Source organism: Squalius cephalus (assembly GCF_949319135.1).
Source record: "Squalius cephalus genome assembly, chromosome: 14".
NCBI lineage: Eukaryota > Metazoa > Chordata > Actinopteri > Cypriniformes > Leuciscidae > Squalius > Squalius cephalus.
Window position 1 is genome coordinate 24,206,096 of NC_137135.1, and position 23,047 is coordinate 24,229,142.

The 23,047-nt window shown below is 38.4% G+C and overlaps 1 protein-coding gene across 8 annotated transcripts in view; it reads left to right on the forward strand.

Annotated features, from left to right (window-relative positions):
- diaph2 (diaphanous-related formin 2) overlaps positions 1 to 23,047 on the forward strand; it is a 441,959-nt gene that overhangs the window by 125,602 nt on the left and 293,310 nt on the right. For all 8 annotated transcript variants that reach the window (XM_079893459.1, XM_079893463.1, XM_079893458.1 and 5 more), the window contains 5 exons: positions 13,322 to 13,396; positions 13,510 to 13,579; positions 14,131 to 14,267; positions 16,983 to 17,091; positions 21,771 to 21,881. In XM_079893459.1, coding sequence (XP_079749585.1) covers positions 13,322 to 13,396; positions 13,510 to 13,579; positions 14,131 to 14,267; positions 16,983 to 17,091; positions 21,771 to 21,881 — 502 coding nt within the window. The remainder of the gene's footprint in view (positions 1 to 13,321; positions 13,397 to 13,509; positions 13,580 to 14,130; positions 14,268 to 16,982; positions 17,092 to 21,770; positions 21,882 to 23,047) is intronic.

Here is a 23,047-nt window from a genome sequence, read left to right on the forward strand (position 1 = left end):
CAACCAATTAGACCAACGATCCGGGTGACATACTTTGCAGAGTGACACGAAAACTCCAGACAGGAAACGTGTCAACAAACGTGTTGGTTTGGAGCATTGATCAGCGTTTTGCAGAAACAGCAATGGCATCGAGCGATTTTTGCAGGTTGTGCAAAACAAAAAACATGAAAGTGAAGTGGTATTTACACCCACTCGAGCGATTTGTTTGCTAAACTAAAGATGCCATTGAGCATCGTCAAGAGGTTAAAAGGAATTGGATTGACGGTGGTGCGAGAGACATCATCCTGTTAAACCCGCCAATAGCGCGCCAGGTGGATAAGCAGATTCCCGCAGATTTGTAATGGAAGCAGGATAGAAAAAATGTACAGGTTTTCCAGCCTGAGCTGCAGGGCGAAATCAAATCGCCGGCAGATCGGGCTGGGTTTACCCAGTCTAATCATTGACTATTAGAACATTCTGGGTTCAATACAAGTTAAAATCAACATTTTTGGCATACAGTTATTTAAAAATACCCTTTCTTAAAAAATAAAAAAAATAAAATAAAAAAAACCTGGGTTACAGTGAGGCACTTACAATGGAAATGAATGGGACCAAATTTGTTAACATTGCAATACTCTGTTTCTTTATTATAGCCACAAGACAATATGCATTCTTGTGTGACTTAAGCCTGGGACACTTCAAACCAACGCCAAAGAACTAGCACTGATGAAAGCCGACTGTGTTGTCGCGTCGCTTGCGTCGGGGGAAAAAGCAAAAGCTGCACTTGAACACACCGAGAGAACTACAGCCGAATGTCAGCTAGAATGTGCATTCTGCGCCTGCGTGTAAATGAGACAACTGTCCATTTCTGCAGATATATTCATCTATATTCGTCATTCAAAAAGGGAAACCGACGCTACAGGCTGCAGATACACAACCGTAAACAAAGCAGTGCGTGCTTACCGTTTTGAATATCAATCCTGCTAAGCACTTTCTTTATTCCACTCCGCTCATGTTAATATTGAAATATTCGCCAAGGAACACTCAGGTAAAATGACGTAACATCAGAATAGACTTCTATCTGTACCATTTTGACTTCATTGCTCACTGTTTTGCTATTATTCTCGCTAAGCTGAACAGCCAATCAGAGTTCCCTCTTTCACCGACGGCCCGGTGCCGATTCAACGTTTATTTTAAGCTTCACGTTTCTGCTTTTAAATCATCTAAAAAGTAAAAGCCAAAATGATTTAATCAGCCTTATTACAGATCCTGTCAACTCAGCCTAATTTGTACTGAACCTAGAATATTCTTTTCCAATAACGCTTAATTTTAGACAGTTTAGTCAAGGATGTTTTGTACATTCAGAAAATATATATTTTTTCTATTTTGCACAATCAGTAAATAAGTGAGTAAGAAGAGTTGAGCTACTGTCATTGTTTCTTAATCTCCTATGATTGGTTAACCTGTGTTTATGTAATAGTTTAATTGTCTGGGCTGAGCACCTGTTTTGCTGCCCAGGTGGCTTCTGGGCTGGAGAAGAGTCCCGTTTCCCAGTAGTCCCTCACAGGTGTGGAGCTCCCAGCCTCACACATCCATACACAGATGGCTGCGCTTGGGGCGGATACAGCGTCTTCCTTCAACATTTCACGCTTTCTTCCCCTTGCCTATTTTTTTTTTTCTCTGCTCATTTTGGTAGACTAAAATCACTTCTTCATCTTCTGGCTTTTTCTCACTATATATCCATCATTCTCTCACACTTGGAGTCTTGTTTCATTAACTCTGAATTCTCGAACTTGCCAAAATGCAGACTAACAGATAATCATTGGGTCTTATTTCCTCATTTATGGAGAGTTAATATGCACTGTAACTAATGGCAGCCATTTTCTCTTGCTTCTCTCATGCTTTCGTTCTCTGTTTTTATTTCTTTCTGATGCAGCTGTACAAACAGTCCCACGGGCGTGCAATGTAGTGCAGAAACAATAATACAATGCAAGAAGTAATCCAGAACTTTCTTAACACCCACTCATGCATAAAACCCTCCAGCTTTGTCATCCATTTCAACAGCTCGGATGGCTCGTACGCTTCCGCACATAGACGAGCAGTGAGAGATCTCCAGTGGCGTACCGACTGCGCTGATTCTTCATCAATGCACTACCAATAGGAATTCACGTTTCGCCTGCGACATGGCCCCATTGCCCTCTTCTGAATGTCTGAAGGGCTTCACTTTTCACTTTCTGGTGCTAAGCCCTCGGTTTTACACTCTGCTTTTACACTCCACTTTAAATCCTTGCTGTGACTTCCATATTGAATCTGCAGGCTCAAAGATATGTGGAGGAGAAAATCAGACAAACCTGAACTTGGCTCCAACTTTTCATTATGTCCAAATCTTCATGGTGGAGCTGGATGCTTTTTCCCCAGAGGGTTCTTTTAGAAGTAGCACTTATTTATTTATTTGGCTGTGTAGGGTTTGAATGTAAGCTAGCCGTGTGTTGTAGTTAGCAGTGTGGGACATGAGCCTGAGGAAGCAGAGATGTGTATTGGAGTGAAGATGTGCTGACTCTACCAGCCGCCCCGTAGAGCCTGAGAATCCATCATTCTGCCTATGCGGCCATCCTTTGCCGAGCACCCGTGGACACATGTGCGGGAGGTAATGGGCTTATTAGTGCCTTTGAAGATTTGATACTCCTTAACAGGAATCCGTTCAGCCTCAGATCCTGAAGGCTATAGCCCTACTCAAGGCTTTGAACGGTAGACTATGAAACAATCACAGTCCAGGTGTCGCAAAGTGTGTTCTTTTAAGCAACAGTCTACTTAGAAGTGCACATCCATCTGTATTGCTTCATCGGTCACACATCTGTCCTTATTATGCTCTGCCATAATACACTGCGGCAACATATATACAGTAATGCCTGACTAAAGTTTGGAAATGCCCTAGGCAAAGTGGGGTTTTGGGCAATATCAGCATGAATCTTTACTATGTTGTGATGACTGCATTGACAAGGGACAACACAAATGCAAACATATTTTATTAAATAATAATAGAAATAAAAAAAAGATTTGAAACCAACACTAAACTGTTCTAATTGGTCTGTTGTGCACTAACCTTAATTAATTAGCTTTCAGTTATTGCTATTTTAGTATTATTTATATCCTTTTGTAGTATTTATTAATATTTTGGCTGTAGAATTTTTTATATTTTCAGTTTTCATTTTAATTTTAGTTTCAGTTTTACTCTTACAGTATGTGCTTTTGTCATTTTTTGTTTGTTTTTAATTGCTATTTCTTTCAGTTTTAGTTGTTATTGCAGTTATAGCAGTTTTAGTTTATATTGCTTCAACTTAGTTATTTTATTCCAGTTATTTGCTAAGGGAACATGTCTAAGGGAACATTATTACTGGTCTCAATCGCAAGTTACTTTAATGCAATTGCACCAAAAAAAATAAGAATTTTGTTGTCCAAAACCTCATTTTGCCTAGGGCACTTTAAACTTTTGGAGGGCACTGTAAGCAAATGTATTCTTTTTTTCTGTTGGACGAGAGACCACTGCACCATAGCTCTGACCAATTTTATTTTATTCAATAGCAAAATTAATGATTTAAAAATAGTTATCGATACTGAGTTGAGACTCTCGTATCAAAAAGTGTAAAGTCACTTTTGAGGTTCTAGGATGGTTAGGATTAGGGCTAGGTATCATTCAAAATTTTTTGATACTGATACCTTGACTTCGATACTGGTCCTGAACGATACTTTTTTCAATACCAATTTTATGAAATCCGATTTAACAAGGTTACATTACACATTACCTAAAAAAAAAAAAAAAGTTGTTTTTATTTTTTCAGTTTATTGACTTTTGTTTACAGACTTAAAGACTCATATAGGCCACTGGGGGCCTCGCGCTCAAGCGCACACATAAAGCTTGCCGCAAAGTACTTGCAAAAGTAGCTTAATGATTATGAATGTGTCAGGAAAAAATATCAAGAAGACATTTTAATTGTTTATTAATAAAATAGTGTTTTCTGAGTCAGTGTTGGCTGCAAAGATGAAAGATGAAGTTAACGTTGCTGACTAGTCATCTCCGCAGTATGGTGAACGCACGCGTCTATAGAGAGAAATGCTCCTTTCATTTGGATTACATAATCAGATAGTGTTTGTTTTCAAATTGGTTCTTTTAAAAGTAGACATTTAAAGTTTTCTATATGCCTATTTCTCATGTCTGTGAGGCAGGTAGCCTATATGCTGAGTTTCGGTTCATTTATGAGGCGAGCTTCAGTTCAGTCGAAGATGGAGCCACTTTCTGCTCTAAAGTTTATTCTGTGCACTGTCAAGTACTTCATCAGATTTGTCTTGGCAGCAATTATCTTGTTGCAAATATTGTATCACGTACTGTTGGCATCGAGCCTGGTGAAATGTAGCCACACTTTTGATCTTTTACATCTATGAGGATAAGGACACTTACACACTACAGCCTCACGTGTGAGCCACGTCTCTGGGTGTAACCAGCGTAGTGTTTTTCCTTGATGCCTCGCAACAGCTCTGGCCACAGCCAATCATACTGCATGTTTATTGGCTCACTGAAGTTGGTGAGATTAACCCCTTAGGTATCGAAATTTGGTACTGACCGACAAGACATTTTATGATACTCTATAGTTTTGAGGCAGTTTGGTCAGTGCCTAAAAAGTGTTGAACTCGATACCCAGCCCTAGTTAGGATGTAAGCAGTAGTTAGCAAATCTCACTATGTTTTGGAACAGAGCTTAATACAATATCTAAGTATTAGTACTTGAAAACAAGGCAAAATGCTATAACTTATCCATATTGAATGCTCTGGGTTTGTATGTGTTTGTGGGCATGGCATATGTTTCACAAAGGCTACTTAAAGGAATTGTATTAATATAATATAATATAGCAGCCAAACTGTCACAATGAATAATGTCAGGAGACATAGAGATGGCAATGGAAGTTGTCAGACATTGTTTATAATGCAAGCCTGCCATTTAAACTTTTATTTATTTCACACACCTGACTAGACACCCTTGTCCATCATACATAATTGATTTTATAAATTGATTTTGACATTTCTCGATATATTTTCTCCAGCTAAATCCTGATGACAGGTATGAAGGAAAGACAGTACACTCGCAATGCTAAAATTGATATTTGTGAAGTGAACGTTTATTATTTTATAGAATACATTTTAAATTATTGCACAATTCTTTCTCAAAAGACTGCTTTAATTAATAGTGTATAAGTATTGGGAATTAGCTGTCTGGGTGTTGTCTGTTGATCCTGTTTTCCTTTGTGTGCCTGGGTTGTATTAGACCGTTTTCTCACCGTCAAGGTCAGGAGTGTGGAAGCAGACTAGCTACAGTCTTTCCGGGTATTTTAAGGTAAAACTTCGAACATATTTATAGTTACTGTATGTTGTTATCCCGAAGAAAGTTATCAGAACTTCACCTGTTGGTCCGTGAAATAAATTGTCTGCATTGGCGTGGCGGCAGAGTGTGGCCAAGTTTGCGGCGCTCTGCTAGGGTCATTTTTCCCATGCTGTGTGGCTAGTTTCTGCGCTCTCTCTCTCTCTCTCTCTTTCGACTCCAAATGTTATTAGAAACCTGGTTCTGGCCCTCAGGCTCTGGATCAGCTCCCCTGATCCAGCTAGCGCCAAGGAGAAATAAAGGACTGAAGTTGGACAAATTATCAATTCATACTTGTACAGCTACATGAGATTGCAGTGTTTTTTTACTCCTAATGGCCATATGAAGAAAGTAACAGTTTTTAACAACTGTTTTCTGCAGCGTTTTTATGCTAATAATAAGTTCCTAAGTTAAGTTTTTTTTGGCTTTAATTTGTGTAAATACGTGTTACTTACTAATTACTTTGTTTATCACTACCGTTAGACCTGAGGTTTGATTGGACGTGTTCTTATTTGGTACCCTGACACTGTGGCTAAGCTGTCTGTAAAAATAGACACTGTATTTGTTTTGTGAAGATTATTGATAACACATTTAGCCGTCATAGCCCTGCATGCCCTGTCAAGCCTTTTGTATATGTGCAAGACTGTGTTATAGTGGGTCTAAATAGAAGCAGTGGTCACATCTGCCACTACTGAAGAGCTTTTTCCGAGGCAGTAAAGGAACCCACCAATCCTAATGTCCTTCGTGACTGGGTATATTTTAAGCGGGATGCCCATTTCATTTTATGCCACCATCTGTTAACCTCAAAGCTAGCCGTATCTGCGGAGCCCTGCAGCAAGGCATACATAATTCAGATATCTGATTTGAATTCCATATTGATTTAAGTGAGAAATGGTATTGCACAGGTACATGGGGGAAAATTAGTATTCTGCTGTGCTAAATTCAATATCTTTGGGCTGTCTGTGATTTTCACCACATCCTCTCTTGTTATTAATTGTTTTGTCAAGCCTTCTCACCTTTTAGGGAGGTTTTTGGTGGTGTCTCACATGCTGAAATTACATACTGTGGTAGACCGATCTGTCTAATATGGATTTTTTGTGTGCGTGTTTTTTATTTTCGGTGGGAGTATTACAATTCCGTAATTCCATGACAAGCATTGCAAGGAAGTGTGATATAGATAGATTATATGTCAGTGCTCCATATTAGAGTATTTATAGGTTTATTTTTCCTCTAGCACGCTGTGTATCTGATGTTTTTGACTCGAGTTATTTGGGTCAGGAGATTGAGGAGCAGGTGACCTACATGTTTCTGAGTGACAGCCCACATCAGTCCTTTGGCAGCGTGAAAAGCCGTAGTGAGCACACACATGCCACCATTGACTTCTGAACAGGGGAATCGCTAATCCATTAGCATGCGAGGTGACTGTCATGACTGATTCCCTTGTCTCTGTCTGCCTGCTCTCTGACATACTTCACCACCAGATCAATAATACCAGATGTTTGAATTTAAGTCTAAAATATTTATGGCCTCTGGTGTATTAAGTTAAACTGTCCCACTTGACTCAGATCGGGTCAGCTCCCTCATAGCTCAAGCAAACTTTTTAACGCACAGGAAATTAAACTCTGATTTGATTCGCACTAACACAAGAATGATTAAAATTATCATTAAAATGATTGCACATTAACCTGAGAAAGTGTTGAAGAAAGACCGGGAGACATGGACAAGGAGGATTCTAATATCGGGAGAAAGCCATCTGTTTGCATTAGCGACTATTCTGAGCTGTGATGTCAAAGGCAGCAGACGGAAAAAGTCCATTTCTAACTTTCAAGAGTCTTTTTGTGTTTGGTTTGTTTTGTTTTACTTTGCTTTGCTTGTTCTACCCTCTGGAAACCCACTATTAATGAAGACATTCCAAAACTTGTATTTGCTTAATGCAGTTGATCAGTCATATGTTAAAATCCCAGCCATTTTAAACACTCCTCACACACACACACACACACGCACACGCACACACACACACACACGCACACACACACACACACACACAACCACCCACACTTTTGCCACATTCTGCTATTTCTTTGTTATCATGACCCTATATTCACAGCCTACAATCCCAGAGAGAAGTGGAGCTGGCATTGATGTGGTTTGATTTGCAGTCAATGTGGCTGTATTGAGACCCCTGCTGGGATCCAAATGCCATTAGATGGAACAGCGGCTCTTTTAAACAGAGCAGGTTCTTGCCCTAGTGCCTTCCTTCTAAAGTGTGTGGCAGACACATCACAGAACGCTGACACCAGGGATATTGTTCTTTGAGCGTGTCACTGGGTTCAGTCCCCGTTTAACGCATCAGAACCCAGTGTCTGTCACGCGTCTGCAAAAAGCTCAGTGAAAAGACAGGCCGCCCGTGTCTGTCCACTTCACAATTGTGATGAAATCAGCCAAGCATTTTTTCATTCCCTTTTTACCCCCCCATCACTCACTAGTACCCTCAGATAATTACGACTTTTCTCCTGCATGTTCACCCAAAGAGAAGGATGGAGGGAGGGGAGTGATAAGCAAACTTTTGCCTTGTCATCAAAATAACAGCCATGGGATAAACAGCAGGGCAGAAAATAATGTCTTCATTAGAGCAGAATGAAGAACTGACTGGAAACGTTTCAAATATATGATTAATTTGAAGTTACTAAGTTGGTAGCTTATACTTGAGGACCCTTTGTCCTGTTTTTGACTATAATGCTTTCTTGCCAGTCCAATCTTCCTTTGACTCTTTATGTCTTTTTTTCTGTTTTCCACAAGTATATCATGGCCTTTAAGCACGAATGTGCCGTATCCATGTTAGATTTTACAGTTAACATGAAGACAGGTTAAGAATGGGTTGAAAGGCTTTGTTGGAATTATTCTCGAAGGAAGAATGTGTCACATTATAATAAGTAGCCTATTTTTTCCCGGTTGGATTTATTTATTTATTTATCTATCTATTTATTTATCAATTGTCCTGATATTACATAAATACTGTACTCAATCTCTTCTCAGCCTTGCCTTGGGCCTCCCTGTGATTTCAGCATCGCTCAGAGTCATGGACATTGTCATGAACAGCAGAAGGGCCTCAGTTGCAATATTTAGTCAGTGACTAACTGTTCTGGTGCTCAGTGGAGGGTTGAAATGTTGAGAGCAATTTGTTGCTAGGAGCAGAGGGCCTCGAGTGGAATAGAGCAGTGCTGAATAGGCCACGGGCAGCCGAATGAGACCATCCATGGCTTAGCCCTAATACAATTTGAAAGGCATTGCTCTCATGGAGTGTTCTCAATGACACAACACTCTAGATCTTCTTCAAGTGCAATAACAATGTCAGACTCAACAGCCAGGCTTTTGGTTGACATTAGAAGGTTCAGAAAATAAAGGCAAGAGGTCAGACGAATAACCTGCCGTTATTGTAAGGCTGTTAACCGACTTTTAGAGCGTCAAGTGGGGTTATACAATACACTCCTGCTGATGGTCATTAATGATTTTTCACATGCATTTGCAGTTTACTATGTGATGTTCAAATTAAATGTCAAACATAATTACGATTGCACTACAACTCGTATTGTCACAACTGTTGCCGTTTTTTTATTTTTATTTGATTTGATTTGATTGGCTTCATAATATTTTGTCATTGCTACTGTAAACATGAATATTTCACCATCATAGAAAGAAGTGGAGAAACAGTGTTTATTATTTTGTTAAGTGTTATGCTCTGGAATGTTAAAGAATTGCCAGTTTATTGATTATATTTAGTAGCATGTGTATGTAACAAATGCTATTATAAATATATGCATTCTTTAACAGGCCATGCACATTTCATTTAACCCAGAAAATATTTGTGCTCATGTCAAGTAACTCTGCTGGCTTTTCTGCCGCTTAACTCCAGGATTATCTCAATCAATATTTCATGAATAAGTCTAAATCAAATCGTTGGATCCACGCCACAGAGTGTGGGTAGGTCACTGATGAGCTGATTTGACAGGAAATGATGCGATGTTTACTCAGGGGTTTCAATGAAAAGCTGGCAGGCAATCTAAGACATAGACTCATGGACAGACAGAAAGACAGGTAAGGATTTTTTTATCCTGCTTAATGAGTAATCTTGCGTTAATCTTAAATGTGTTGAACTGATGCATGATGCCTCTATCCACTGAGAGAAGATGCTATAAGAGTGATAAAAAGCCATTGAGAGTACTCCATTCTGGTGTCTTAAATTCAATCATGTCTGACTGACGTGGTTATCTTTGAAAGAGCGATTTCCTCTCATTTTCATGCTTGTTAGTGTTGCGAGCTTAGCTGTATGTGATTTCTTAATTTAAATGTAAATAATTTGCCCTACAAGTTTCTAGAACTGTTCAATTTGTAGTTCTAAAACCTGGAAGAGAATCAGCGTTTTGGAACCATGGGTTCTCTCGAGAATTTAAGATATATATATACAGTATATATATGTTTTTTTTGATTTTCGTTTTCTTAACATAACTTGAAGAGACTTTCATGATTTGTTCTACTATATATATATATATATATATATATATATATATATATATATATATATATATATATATATATATATATAGTTAAAAATATTAATTTTATTAGATTTTTTTATATGAAAAATATTATTCAAAATAATTCTACTATTTCTGCATCCTAATGATAATCATAGACCTTTTTTCACTAATAAATCAAAAACTGTTGTTCAATAAACCCATTAGAAATTTTCTAAAGGGAACCTGTGGTGAATTGTCCTTTTTAGGCTGTCCTACAAATGCAGTGTTGACTACTGCAATGTAAAACTTTGACCGTGAGCTGTTGTCTCATCTCTCTGTAAAATCTTGTTTGCTTGGTAATTTGGTTTGAATGCGGTTAGAGTTTTGTTGCTCTTGTTGAGTGACATGACCACAGCGGCACAATGTCAGTGCTGGCTAAGGTTTCATTAGGTCTCACCACACTACCTCAGATGTTAGCCTCATGTTTTCAACACTCATCTACTGCAGACTGACACCATAACCCACACTGTTGTTGTAAGTGAATAAGATATGCTTGCACCCCTCATTTCCACTCACCTCCACAGCAGCACTGCTTTTATACTCCAAGGCTAGGTAAGGTTGCTCCCGAAGATCTCATTTTTCATTATCGGCCTCAAACTGTGTTTTTCTTTCAACAAACAGCTGAAAAGTGATGAGGCAAAATTGGAAACAATAAACGAGAAGCCCCCCTGTAAACAGATGATTATAAATTTTGCACATTATACTGTTATGTTTTATTAACAAATCAGGCCATTATAATGTACTGTACAGCAAATGGTAATATGTTTCAAATTGAGTTTGGTGGGTCGGTAATGAATTTTGAATAATGGCATGGTGAGCCCCTGTCTTTTTAATTTTAGACGAATTTAATTGCAAATCTGTGAAAAAGTGCATTTTAGCCTTCTGAAACTGCCTTAGGCTACAGACATCATCGCTAATTAATGGTCTTGTGTGACCATATATGTTCATACAAATGACTTTAATATGCTTGTTGCATTGCACACTATGATTGTCAAAAAGAAAGTAGTAACTCTTTGACTTATGGTCCTTTGAAGGGGACCTATACAAAAAACTAAACATTTGTCATGTTTGTGGTGCAGACATTATATTAATAGGTGTTAAAGCGAGGATATAAACATGGCGGACTGTGTGCGGCACTCATGGCAGGGTCTTTGCTAATAGGTTAGATCAACACCATTCATGGGCGGGGCTTGCCCCTACTGTGACGTCACAATAGGGGGAAATCTGGAATATCGTATTTTCAGACTCTGTTTCTGAATTATGGGGATTATAAAAAAAAAAGAGGAGTAGGTGAATTTGTACCATTACAGGCTGGCTATTACACTGTGGACTGTGAATTTTGCATAATAGTTCCCCCTTTAAAGCAACAAATGGCCCTGTGTATTTGGGTTTATTGACAATCTGGATCTAAGAACAAGATATGTAAACCATGATAAAAGATGTCTTGTAAACACCCATTTACAGTCTTTGACTAATGTCTGGCAGGAGAACTGGCCCATTCATACTTATTGTCATCAATTGACGAACCTTTCACACCTTTGCCGTGATGAGACTTAATCTTCATTATTCTTTTATCCTTATTCTTTTGTTTGAATTCAGCCGTTATAGCCGTTATTCTGGCGTTATGGCTTGGCCATCTACACCTCTTTCATCCCACTATACATGAATAATCCACCTATTATCTTAAGTCTTGTTAGAAAACAAAAAAATAATATTCTTGGGACCTTATATGAATTATTTTAACAAATTAGATTATGGAATAGAAAAGCTCCTGCAGCACAGGTGGATTAGAGCAACAAGTAGCGTCAATCTACATGACACATGTTACACTTTTACTTAAAGCTCACTTTAAAACACCATCGAGTATTTGTATCATATTCCGGTCGCGGTTTAAAATGGTTTTAAGTCAAAAAAAGATATTGAAATATGTTATATTTAGCATTTTATATGCAGCTAATGGCTACACCTTGCTTAGTATGTATACTGTAAACATTCTTTATTCATATGAAAGTACCCCAAATCACATGAAAAATCACACACAAACCACATATACTTGAAATCGTGCATTTATTAGCTTCTTGTTTCAGATGAAGAGATGTGTCTTTAGTTTTGTTTGTCACAGAGGTCAGAATGAGGAAGTGTACAGGACCTCAGAAGGGCAGGATTATTGTCACGTTGAATCATGTGAGATGACTGACAGCTGTACAGCGAATGAGAGAGCGCTGAGATCATAACTGACACAAATCAGGAAGAGGAGAGACAGAGCTCGCTGTGTTCACTGTTTGAGCTCTTCAGATCGCATAGCCTAATTCAGTAGAAAATGAATAGAAATGTTATTCTGGATGATGACATATTTTACAAACACGTGATGACAAATCATTATTTCTCCAAATATGCGCACCATTGGACTAAGAGCCCTGACGGATGCTGTATTTTGCATGTATGTGAACATAAATAAACCGGAGAAAACGTGATTGAATGAATTATGAGTGATGAATCCTATTCAAAATATTGATAATTACAGATTAATAATTTTGCACTCCTGTCATAAATTAAGAAATTAATAATTAAAGATCATAAACAGTGGTCAAATATCGAAGCTGGAGTCTTAAATCTTTCTAATGATGCTCAGTTTGTCCAGATCAAGTAAGAGCGTGATGTTTTAACGGGTAGTGAACAACAATAATCTGGGGTCGTCTGCGATCTTTGCCGCGAAAGGGGTTAATAGCATACTCTAAATGCATTCACATACTCCGTATCTCTCTCTCTCTCTCTCTCTCTCTCTCCCTCTCTCTATTCTTATCCTCCCCCAGGTCTTTTAATGTCTCCAGATACATTGTGTTTTATAGCCAATTATCTTACACAATCCATTATTGGTTTTACTGTTATCTCTCATGCATTGCTTTATCTTCCTGTTGGAGTGCATGGCCTACACAAGTTGCCTGAAGGCGCCACACACAAAGAATTCTCTCATTTGCATTCGTCTTCACTTAATTTGCAATGTGCTGTTTTTAGATGAACCTGTTTTAAATATGTTGTTCTTTCCTCTGGAGTTTCATGTGGTCACACATATGTGGAAAATTCTCTATATTTCTTCATGTTCTTGTCACAGGTAGCATTTTACCGAGGGAACAGAGTCTGACTCATCTCGCATGTGTTGTTGCAGGTGCCACAATGACCTGTGCTATTTGTCAATATTAAGGATGGGAAAATAAACAGAAAAAAGTTCCACTTTTTCCAGAGTTGTGTTGTAACCCAGTTTATCTTCAAACCAAACTTTAGTAAACCTTTAATGAACTTGTTCGGGTTTTATGTATTCTAACAGAGTCCTTTGCCTGTCATTTTCTGTCTTTAGCTGGGTGAATAACTTTGGCCATGAGGGTCTCGGACTGCTTTTGGATGTGCTGGAAAGGCTTCTTGACAAGAAACTGTAAGTTATGCTGGATTTTCTAATGTCATCTTAAGAAATTCTCTTTCTTCAGTGCTTATGGATTGCTCATTCACACACTCTTTCTCTTTACTCATGGATTTTCTTTTCCTCAGGCAAGAGAACATTGACAAGAAGAACCAGCACAAACTCATTCAGTGCCTCAAGGCCTTCATGAACAATAAGGTGTGTTTAGAATTTGAAAGCTCCACCACGAGTAGTTTATATCATTTTGTGTCCCACACTTGCCAAGTGTAAAAGAAAAAAAGGATCTAAAATTATATGAAATCATGCCAACTCCTTGTCCTTGAGAAAGAATACATTTCTGATTGAAATGCTGCTGCTTTATTAAACAGTAGCAAACACAAATGAAGCTCATTCAACTCCAGATAATCATCAGATTTAATCTTTTAAAGCTGCTTTCATGCTTAAATGGTATTGATATTATTTAATTTATACCTCAGCCATGTTAAATGAGTGTTATTTTATTCCAAACACTTCCGTAATATTTTTTTAATAAATCAATTTAATTTATTTATTTTATTTATTCCCCCCCCCAGGAATATGATTATAATATATCTACACCCGCTTAATTGTCTCTCTTTCTGAGAAAAAAAGCCTGAATCTGTCCATACACAAGGGGTTCATTATGTTTGCTTAAAGCTTAAAGGCATTATCCATTGCAAAATGTTTCCATTTAAAATGTGCAATAAAATGAGATGTCTTTTTGTTTTCAGTATGGCCTCCAAAGGATTTTGGGGGACGAGCGAAGCCTTCTCCTCCTCGCAAGGGCAATTGATCCCAAACAGACTAATATGATGACCGAAATTGTCAAGATTTTGTCAGCTGTTTGTATCATCGGAGAGGAGAACATGTAAGATCATCATCTTAATCCCATTTTGTGACATATGACATATGCCAAAATGTACTTATAGTTTTATGGTATCAAAATCAGATATAGTAAAAATATATCTGATTTAAGAAATAGATTATAATTTCTTTTATATAAAACATTTTGATATTGTTATAAAAAAAATAAACATTCAGTCGCCTTGCAGTTACGTCATTGACCAGAAACTCTGATATACTGAATCTTAGTGAGCGTCCATTGCAGTTCAGTAATAGTACACTAGTACACGTTACTTTTTCCTTCTCAAATTAGTCTGCTAGAAAAGCCTCTGGCTAAGCGTAATGGCGACCTGACGATGGATGCTTTTTTAGTTTTGTTGTTGAATAATCAAGAAACTGTGTTTGGTGCAGCCGACCATTTTTATTTGCCGATCAGCACCTTTAGCCCTAGAATCTGTATCGGCAAACACTCGCAGACAGTTTCATGCACACATGCTAAGTGCAGGTTGGGTGAATCGGTGTGGGGTAGGTGAATAGATTAGTGTTTTTATGGGTGTGTAGGTGATCAGAGGGTGTGCAGATCTGTGTGACAGCTGTAAAAACGTTGATACCCCACTTAGTGCCGAAACTTGCTCCTTCCCCCTCAAATGCTGTGCAGTGACACTGGCTTATGTTTGGTGCTGTCACATCAAAGCCCTCTTTAGGAGTTGAGCAGGTGTAGCTTATTCTGAAGCCATGTTTGAATCAGCATGAAAGACTGTGTACAGCCCACTCACGACTACAACTTAATCACCTGGATCACAAAATGCGGATCTTACACCTAGTTGTTCGACAAAACTTCTCTCTGCAGTTTCTTCCACGACAGAGCAAGGTAAACCGATTTGTGGTAACGAGACATGTAAAAAGTGAACTTAAAGGGATAGTTCACCCATAAATGAAATTTCTGTCATTTTCTCACCCTAAAGTTGTTCCAAACCTGTACGAGTTTCTTTCATAATTACTTTTCACAAAAGAAGGTAATCAAACAGTTGACGGTAGCTATTGACTGCCATAGTATTTTTTTCCCCATACTATGGAAGTCAATGGCTGTTGTCAACTGTTTGGTTTCCGGCATTCTTCAAAATATCTTCTTTTTAAAAGAGGCTGATATCCTGGTAAGGCCAGTGCACACATGACGCTGAACAGGAGTAGTATAGTCCCATATTCAATTTGATTCATTGTGAAGTCATTCATCTGTGCTCTGATTTCAGAGTTACAATTATATCTACTAAGAGCCGTCGAGTCATCTCCCAACACATGTGTAATTCACGTTTTGAGAGTCACTCTCCCTCTCTTTACCCTGCAACTTTGACACTGGGATCACTTGAATACATGGCTTCACTTTCAAAATCTGTTCCCTTATCACGCTCAAATGAGTTATCACCTCTCACCCACATAAAAAGACGACAAATTGATCGACAGGTCTCCCTTACCCGACCCTGGTTTTGAACTGAACCAATAAGGGTCATGTCAAGGAAAAAATATGTAGATGTCTACAGTACACAATAGATTACTTTTCTGTGATACTTTTTATATTCGAATTTATTAAAATCACATTACTACACAAAAAGGCTCCAGTCATTTTAAAAAGACGGCCAAATTTTCTCCACCTGCCCAAAGCATATTTCTCCCGCCCAGCCCAATCAAAAGTAACCACATTAGAACCCGCACAATCTGCAACACTGCCTCTTGGTCGGGAAACACTGTCCTAGGGTGTACCTTTCATGATGAGTTTGTCAGTCAAATTCTCAAAGATCAAATATTTACCGCATTGTATTGCTACCAATCAGTGGCGTTTTCAGACATATTAAACGGAGTAAGATCAAATAATTGTAATAAATTGTTATTCTGAGTTCTGAAGAATTTATTATAACATTATTATTATAATGTTATTATTATTATTAAAAAAACCTGCATAATGTTCATTTTAAACTTTAATGTTATAGTAATGTGCTATAACATTATTTGAGAGTTTTAAATACCTGAATGGGTATCAAAATTAGAACTGAATTGAATCACAATCTTCTTTTCTATTTACAGTACATTTTTGGGTGAACTACTGTATCTTTAAGTTAAGGTAACTGTCAGTTTCCAGTGAGGTGCCCCCCCCCCCCCCCCCCCCCCCCCCCCCGGTACTAATCTGATGAGAGCAGGATCAATGACATGATCATGATGGCAAGCTCCACAGTTAAGACTGTGTGTTTCTTTACTCAATAGGCTATTTTTACACAAGCGCTAGTTTGTTCTGCTGTTATTATTTTGTCTATGATGCATTCTGTTATTTCTTTCCCTCAGCCATGAACTGCAATCCACCAGTTCTTGAGTCAGCAAAACAGACATGGGACCTTATGAAGTCCTTAATTTGCTTTCCCACCAACACTTTGTACTTCTGTCCAAACACATTGCTTCAGTTCTCTTATGTTGCTGCTTTTTACACAGCGTCACATACTGTAGAATAAAGGGTCCCTCTTATTACTATGGATAACATTAGGCTTGCTTTGATTTTGCTCACCCACAATGGGCTACAAAATCTACATAAAATCTGTGATATTATTTCAGGTCCCCTGCATGAACGTCCGAGACTGAGATTGCGAGCTTAGACCAACTTGTGTTGCAATTCTGAACTAATGTCACGGTCGTTGCTTGATAAAAAGCATGTTTACATAAACACCTTGTTTTCTGTCGTCTTGTTTTCCTTTAGTCTGGATAAGATCCTGGCAGCCATGACCATTGCAGCAGAAAGGAATAATAAGGAGAGGTTTGCTCCGATAGTGGAGGGGCTGGAGAACCACGAAGCCCAGCAGCTACAGGTCAGTGTGCTGCCCTTTCCAAGAAACAGGGAGTCAGAGAGCTGTACTTCCCCACCTGCCACTCCACCTTATTTTAGACAAAATTTTCATAGATACCTTTTTGTTTGCTCTGATAGAATGAAAATACAGCAGCATTTCAACTTATCATTTTGTTTTGTTTTAAATTTTAAATGTAATTTCTTATAAAGTTATAAATTTAGTTCTAAATTAAAGGCACACTATGCAGTTTCCGTTTTTCTCAAACAGCGACCCCTAGAGTCGCTGTGGAGTGCTTGTATTTAACTTTACTGTCATAAATACCACTCACGCAGAGCCGTCTCTGCACTCTTCCGACCGTGCTTTCTTTGTTTTCTTCGTCGACTCTGCCATGATTCACGTCTGAAATGCGTGCTAGTGTCTTCCATAGAGGCTGCTTCATATGTTGTAAATATAAATTATATGGGTATGCTAAAGTTATTCTCTTGAAAGAGCACAGAATATTCAAGTGGAACACACATACACATCATATGTTTTCTAAATTTGATATGCCCTCATGTTTTATTTCACTTATTTCAAATAGTTAGTAGAATTCTAACTTGCCCAGGGCAGCAGATATAGATCTGCTGTTTAGTGTCAGTCAGTGCGTGAGGCCTCTACACTCCGAAAGCTCTGTTTGATGCTGGAGCCAGGTAGAAATTGGCACATCTGTCACTCAAAGCTCTTTTGCACCTCTGCTCAGCTTGACATGTAAACAAAGTCCCCCTATCCCTCTCCTCACTGTGTTTTGTGGTCTTCTGTCAACCCAGCCACCTACACCACAAGATGGAAGCTAGCTGCTGGCTATTTTAATGGAACGGGAGGTGTATTATAAACCCTAATCAGCCCCAACCAGGTCACACAAAGAACCTGGAGCTCTGGAAACTAGCAAATAACAAACAAACCAAAAAAAAAAAAAAAAAACCTCCTTGAGAGGGGGTTACTTTATCATCTTCCCTTCTTACTTTTTCCTCTGCATTCTCCAATCTGGTCTCAGAGGAACTGAATCAAAAGGGCAAGAATGCAGCACCACAACTGTATTTATCATTCTCTGCTTCTCCACAACCTGCAGTGATCTGTGACCAATCACAACAAGCCACTCTCACACATTCATTAACCAAATCCCTAATCTTTGTGTTGCTGTTGAGAGAGCAAAGAAGACAACGATATAGAGGAGCACTAGGAGAAAGGAGGTGTGAATCTCTTTTGATTTTGTGCCTTGTTTTCCTCCTTGGAAAAAAAAAGGCTTTAAATGAAAAGAACCACCACTAATTGTCAAGTAAATTAAAACACCTCACCAACACTGGTGGTTAAAAGAAATTAACACTTTTAAAACCTGCAATAGGCTGCAGAGCTTGACTTTTTAAACGTGATTAAAATGTGTTTTGCCGTCACGCCATCTCAGTGACGCAAGCACGCAAACTTCAAACCGTCCCAGCAGTGCCGTTTTTTAATTAATCTGCTGGAATCCACCTCTGGCACTGTGCTGCAGAAGCTCATCATTGTACACTCAACCCATAAAGGAAAATAAGCCCCTCAACCTGGACCAAAACCCTATCTGCAACATCATTCCAAACAGGCTGGTGTGCCGATAAAGCTGCTGATAAAAATGCCAAAACGCCTATGGAGAACTCGAAGAATGATCTCGATTCACTCAGTGAGACTCTTCAATGATGGAAATAATTGCTCAAATGGGAATACGAGAAGATGTAAGAACTTTGGTGATGTGGAGGCATAATGTTGTATGATGGGAGCCTCAGCAAAATGTGCTTCATTGGTTTGCAAGAGTCCTGCTATTCAAATTTATTTTTATTTCTGTTTTATATAATTTTTCTTTTCAAGTTTAGTTTTGGTTAGTTTTACTCCCTTTTTTGTTCGCTTTAGTTCATATTAGCAATTTAAGCACAGTCTAGTATTATTTAGGGATGCATCGAAAGGACATTTTTTTTCCAAAACCGAAAATTCTGGATGGACTTGGCCGAAAACCGAAAATTCTGGATGGACTTGGCCGAAAACCGAAAATTCTGGATGGACTTGGCCGAAAACCGAAACAGAAAATAATAATAATAAAAAATAAAAATATATATAAAAAAAAAATAAAAATAAAATAATATATATATATTAGTTTTTTTTTTTTATAATTGTATTGTTATTAAACTTTTTTTAATCAAATTCAATAATTTAATGAATCTGAATAAAAAAAAAAAAAAATATATATATATATAATTCAGGCCAATAAAATAAAATAACCACACTTTTATAAGTAACACAAAAATTTAATAGAAAATAGGCCTATATTAAATATCAATATATCAATATTCTTCTTCATTCAGTTTAATGCAGCAGAATCAGATTTAGTAGTCCTACAAAGCTATTATTATCAGAGCATGTGAGCAGATAGCAGGGCGAGGATTAGTGAACAAGAGCGTCATTTTACCAGTGTTGCCCAGCACGGCTATTCACACCATATTACAGAACAGTAGGGCTATTGCAAACAGAAACAAGTCCAGAGATATTTCATGTCGGCACGTTTTTAGCGGACTTTGCCTTCCTGGTGAGCGTGAACAATACATGCGTTTGGGCCGTGAGCGACTGAGTAGAGCACGCAACACACACACACACACACACACACACACACGGAGGTTGCAGCGGAACATTGAGCAGAACGCTATGCGAAGACGGAGCGGAGAGCACAGCGCACAGGCACACACACACACACACACACACACACACACACACACACACACACACACACACACAGAGTGGAATGCGCTTCAAAGTTGTTCATCTTCGGATGCAGAGCTGCTCGCAAAGTAACAAAACATGCCGAGCCAGAGTGAAACCTGATCGCTGAGCACGGAGTGGCGGGGCGGCATATTTTCGGCTTTTTTCTCTTTGGGCCAAAGACAGAAAATGCCATTTTCGGCTGAAATTTGGGTGCATCCCCTAGTATTATTGTAGCCTGGCAAGCCAGACCTACATCAAGATGTTAGGTCTGGCAACTCACCATAGACACGGCTCAATCTGAGGGGCGGGATAAACGGCTGTCTTTCAAATTCCCTCTGCACGCAATAGGACAGCGCTTCAACCAACCAGAGCGTTTTCCCAACAGCGGAGCTGACGTTAGTTGATAGATTCAACTTTTGAATCTGGCCGGCAAAACTACGAACACATCTTCCTTTTTTTAAGAATGACTTAAGTGCCGTTCTTTGCTCTTTTCTCAAAGAAAAACTCCAAGTCCTCGGCCAAAGCCGATTCGAAACACTGTTCTCCAGCAGCAGTCCATTCTTTGTTTTCAAGTAACGTTAGCAGGGGACCATCGCAACTCTGTCGTCATTATGTTAAGCCTACTCTATACACGACGTGATTGGCCTGACCCAATTTAGGTTTTTGCAGCTCGAAAGTCAATGGAGAGTTGCTAGACTGCCCTGACTGCAAAATACATTTTGCTGCCGCTAGGGTGCGTCTAGATTTCTAGGCTAGTATTATTGATATTTTTATTGTATTTTTATTTTGAGTCATGAACATATTTAGTTGAGTTTTTCCCAGTTACATTATTATTATTATTGCTATTATTATTATTATTATTATTATTTTCTCCAGTTAAACAGTGATGCCCACATTTTTTACAACAAAGGGACAAAAAAGTGAACAAGATTGAGGGCCATGGGCTTAAAGTAAATGTTACATTATATCCATCTATATTATTATATTATAGGCTATTAAAATAAATAAACAATCAAATGCTCATTTTTTTCTTCTTTTTTTTCCCTCTCTCCTGTGATAGGGCATGACAGGCCAAATGTCATCATGGCATCTCTGAATTAGAACCAGCACTTTATTTCTTTAGTCCACATTAGACATTCTTCTATACACTCTACATTCTAATATAAGTATTTAACTATCTAACTGGATCAAACCTATGCCTTTCCTCCAGATGATATAATTTCCCAAATGTTGTGTCAAACAGTGTCTTCCCCTTGGCTTAAGTCAGGTTTCTTTTTTTCTTTTTTTCTTTTTGGCCCCTTTTTGGAGGAAAAAAAGCGTGATTCAGAATGATGTAGCTTCTCTTGACTAATAAAATCATGCAGGACAATAAAACATGCAGACCCACAACAACTCTAAAAGTCCAGGTTGAGGCTGGTGAAGGTATACGAAGACTCTTCACATGTCCATCAAGTGTGATTTTTCCACTCTGCATCGATCACCCAAGCAAAGACCATTCCTTCTCATCCCGGCGGGCTCCCTGGAGCCACCTTATAACCTGTTAAGAACCATCAGCACTCCTCCCTGCCCACTGCCCTGATCCGATAAATCAATTAAAAATACACATCTGTTCAGCCAGGCCTGCTCCCTCCTTCCATCCCTCCTTCCTCTGGACAGCTTTACAAATCCACCAGCATCTTTTCCCTTCACTTTTACCCTGTTTTCCTTTACAGTTCTTCAAAGTGCCAACTGCCTTGTTCCATCCTGATGATTTCATTTTATTTTAAGTAATGTGATGTATTGATTTTTTTCATTAAGATGAGAGACGAGAGCAGTGTGACTAAGAGGCTGTTGCAGAGTACTACATTTTAATCATTTACTGCCAAAGGGATTATTCTAAGAATTTGCTTGCATTAAATGATGGTTGTGTGTGTGTGTGCGTGTGTGAATGAATACAGGTGGCTTGCATGCAGCTGATCAATGCCCTCGTTACCTCCCCGGATGATTTAGACTTCAGGATACACTTACGAAATGAGTTTCTGCGTTGTGGCCTCAAGAAGATACTACCAGTGAGTATATATTTTGCTTTATCCTTTTTCCTTTTGTATTTCTGTTTTTTTTTATTTTTGTTACTTTTAATTTCTGCATTCATTTTTCTTACATTTTTTGAATGCTTGATTTAAAAAAAAAAAAAAAAATAGTGGTAGGATATATGCTCATTAGTTTTCCTCATGTGGTAAAGGTAAGTTGGTAAGTACATAGAAAAAATGCTGTTATACATCTGTACTTTATCAAATGACAGATACAGCGTTTGGGTTTTAAAATGACATCAGTAAAAGCTTTTTTTTTTATTATTGCTTTACAGAACAATCGAAAACTTTTGAACAACTTAACAAAACAATAAAAAACTGCTGAAATGTGCCGGTGCTTTGCTGTCTTCGTCCCTAATGGCACAGCTTTGTTTCATAAAGGCCGTTCCCTTCACACATCATTATCAATCAGCGTGCAGATCTCTGCTCCACACTGCCACAAACCCCGTGACCAGGCCAGCACATCACTCACCATCTCATTTATGTGGGCATTTCCTTACTCTTAATAAGTCATTTTGACTGCTCCCAATATTATTGCTACAATTATTATAATTATCTCAGTCTACCCCCGCATATGATGAGCTTATCGTAATTTATGAATAATGTATTTGAAAGTTTAATAGGACAATTAAATATGACATTGTTCTCTAATTGTGAATAATGAGTTTTCAGGTTTTAGTATCCTCAAAATGGCAAGTGCAAAGGGAAAGAAACAAAGTGAAAGACAAATGAGATGCACTAAATCCTCAAGGAGAGATAGAAAATGGTGTCTGATGAAATGAAAATACAAATTTCTGGAGATGGGTGTGGGTGTGGGTGTGTGTGTGTGTGTGTGCGAGAGAGCGAGAGAAATTTGGTCCTGCCTCCTACTGCTGCATAACGAGTACTCTTTCTCTCGGATTGGCTGTTTCTTTAAGACAGATGGCATGCCTGAAGTATTGTCCACTGATTGATAACTACAGAAATTGGGTTACATTTGGCTTTTCACCGTCCATAAACTACACCAGCAGTGATTCATAGTGGAGTTTTTATCACACCTTTTTTATCCTCTCTTTCTTTATCTCCCTCCCTCTCTTGTCTTAACCCGTTATATCTGTCGCATATGTTGCAGGTATACAAAGCAAGACAATCTGTGTACCATAGAA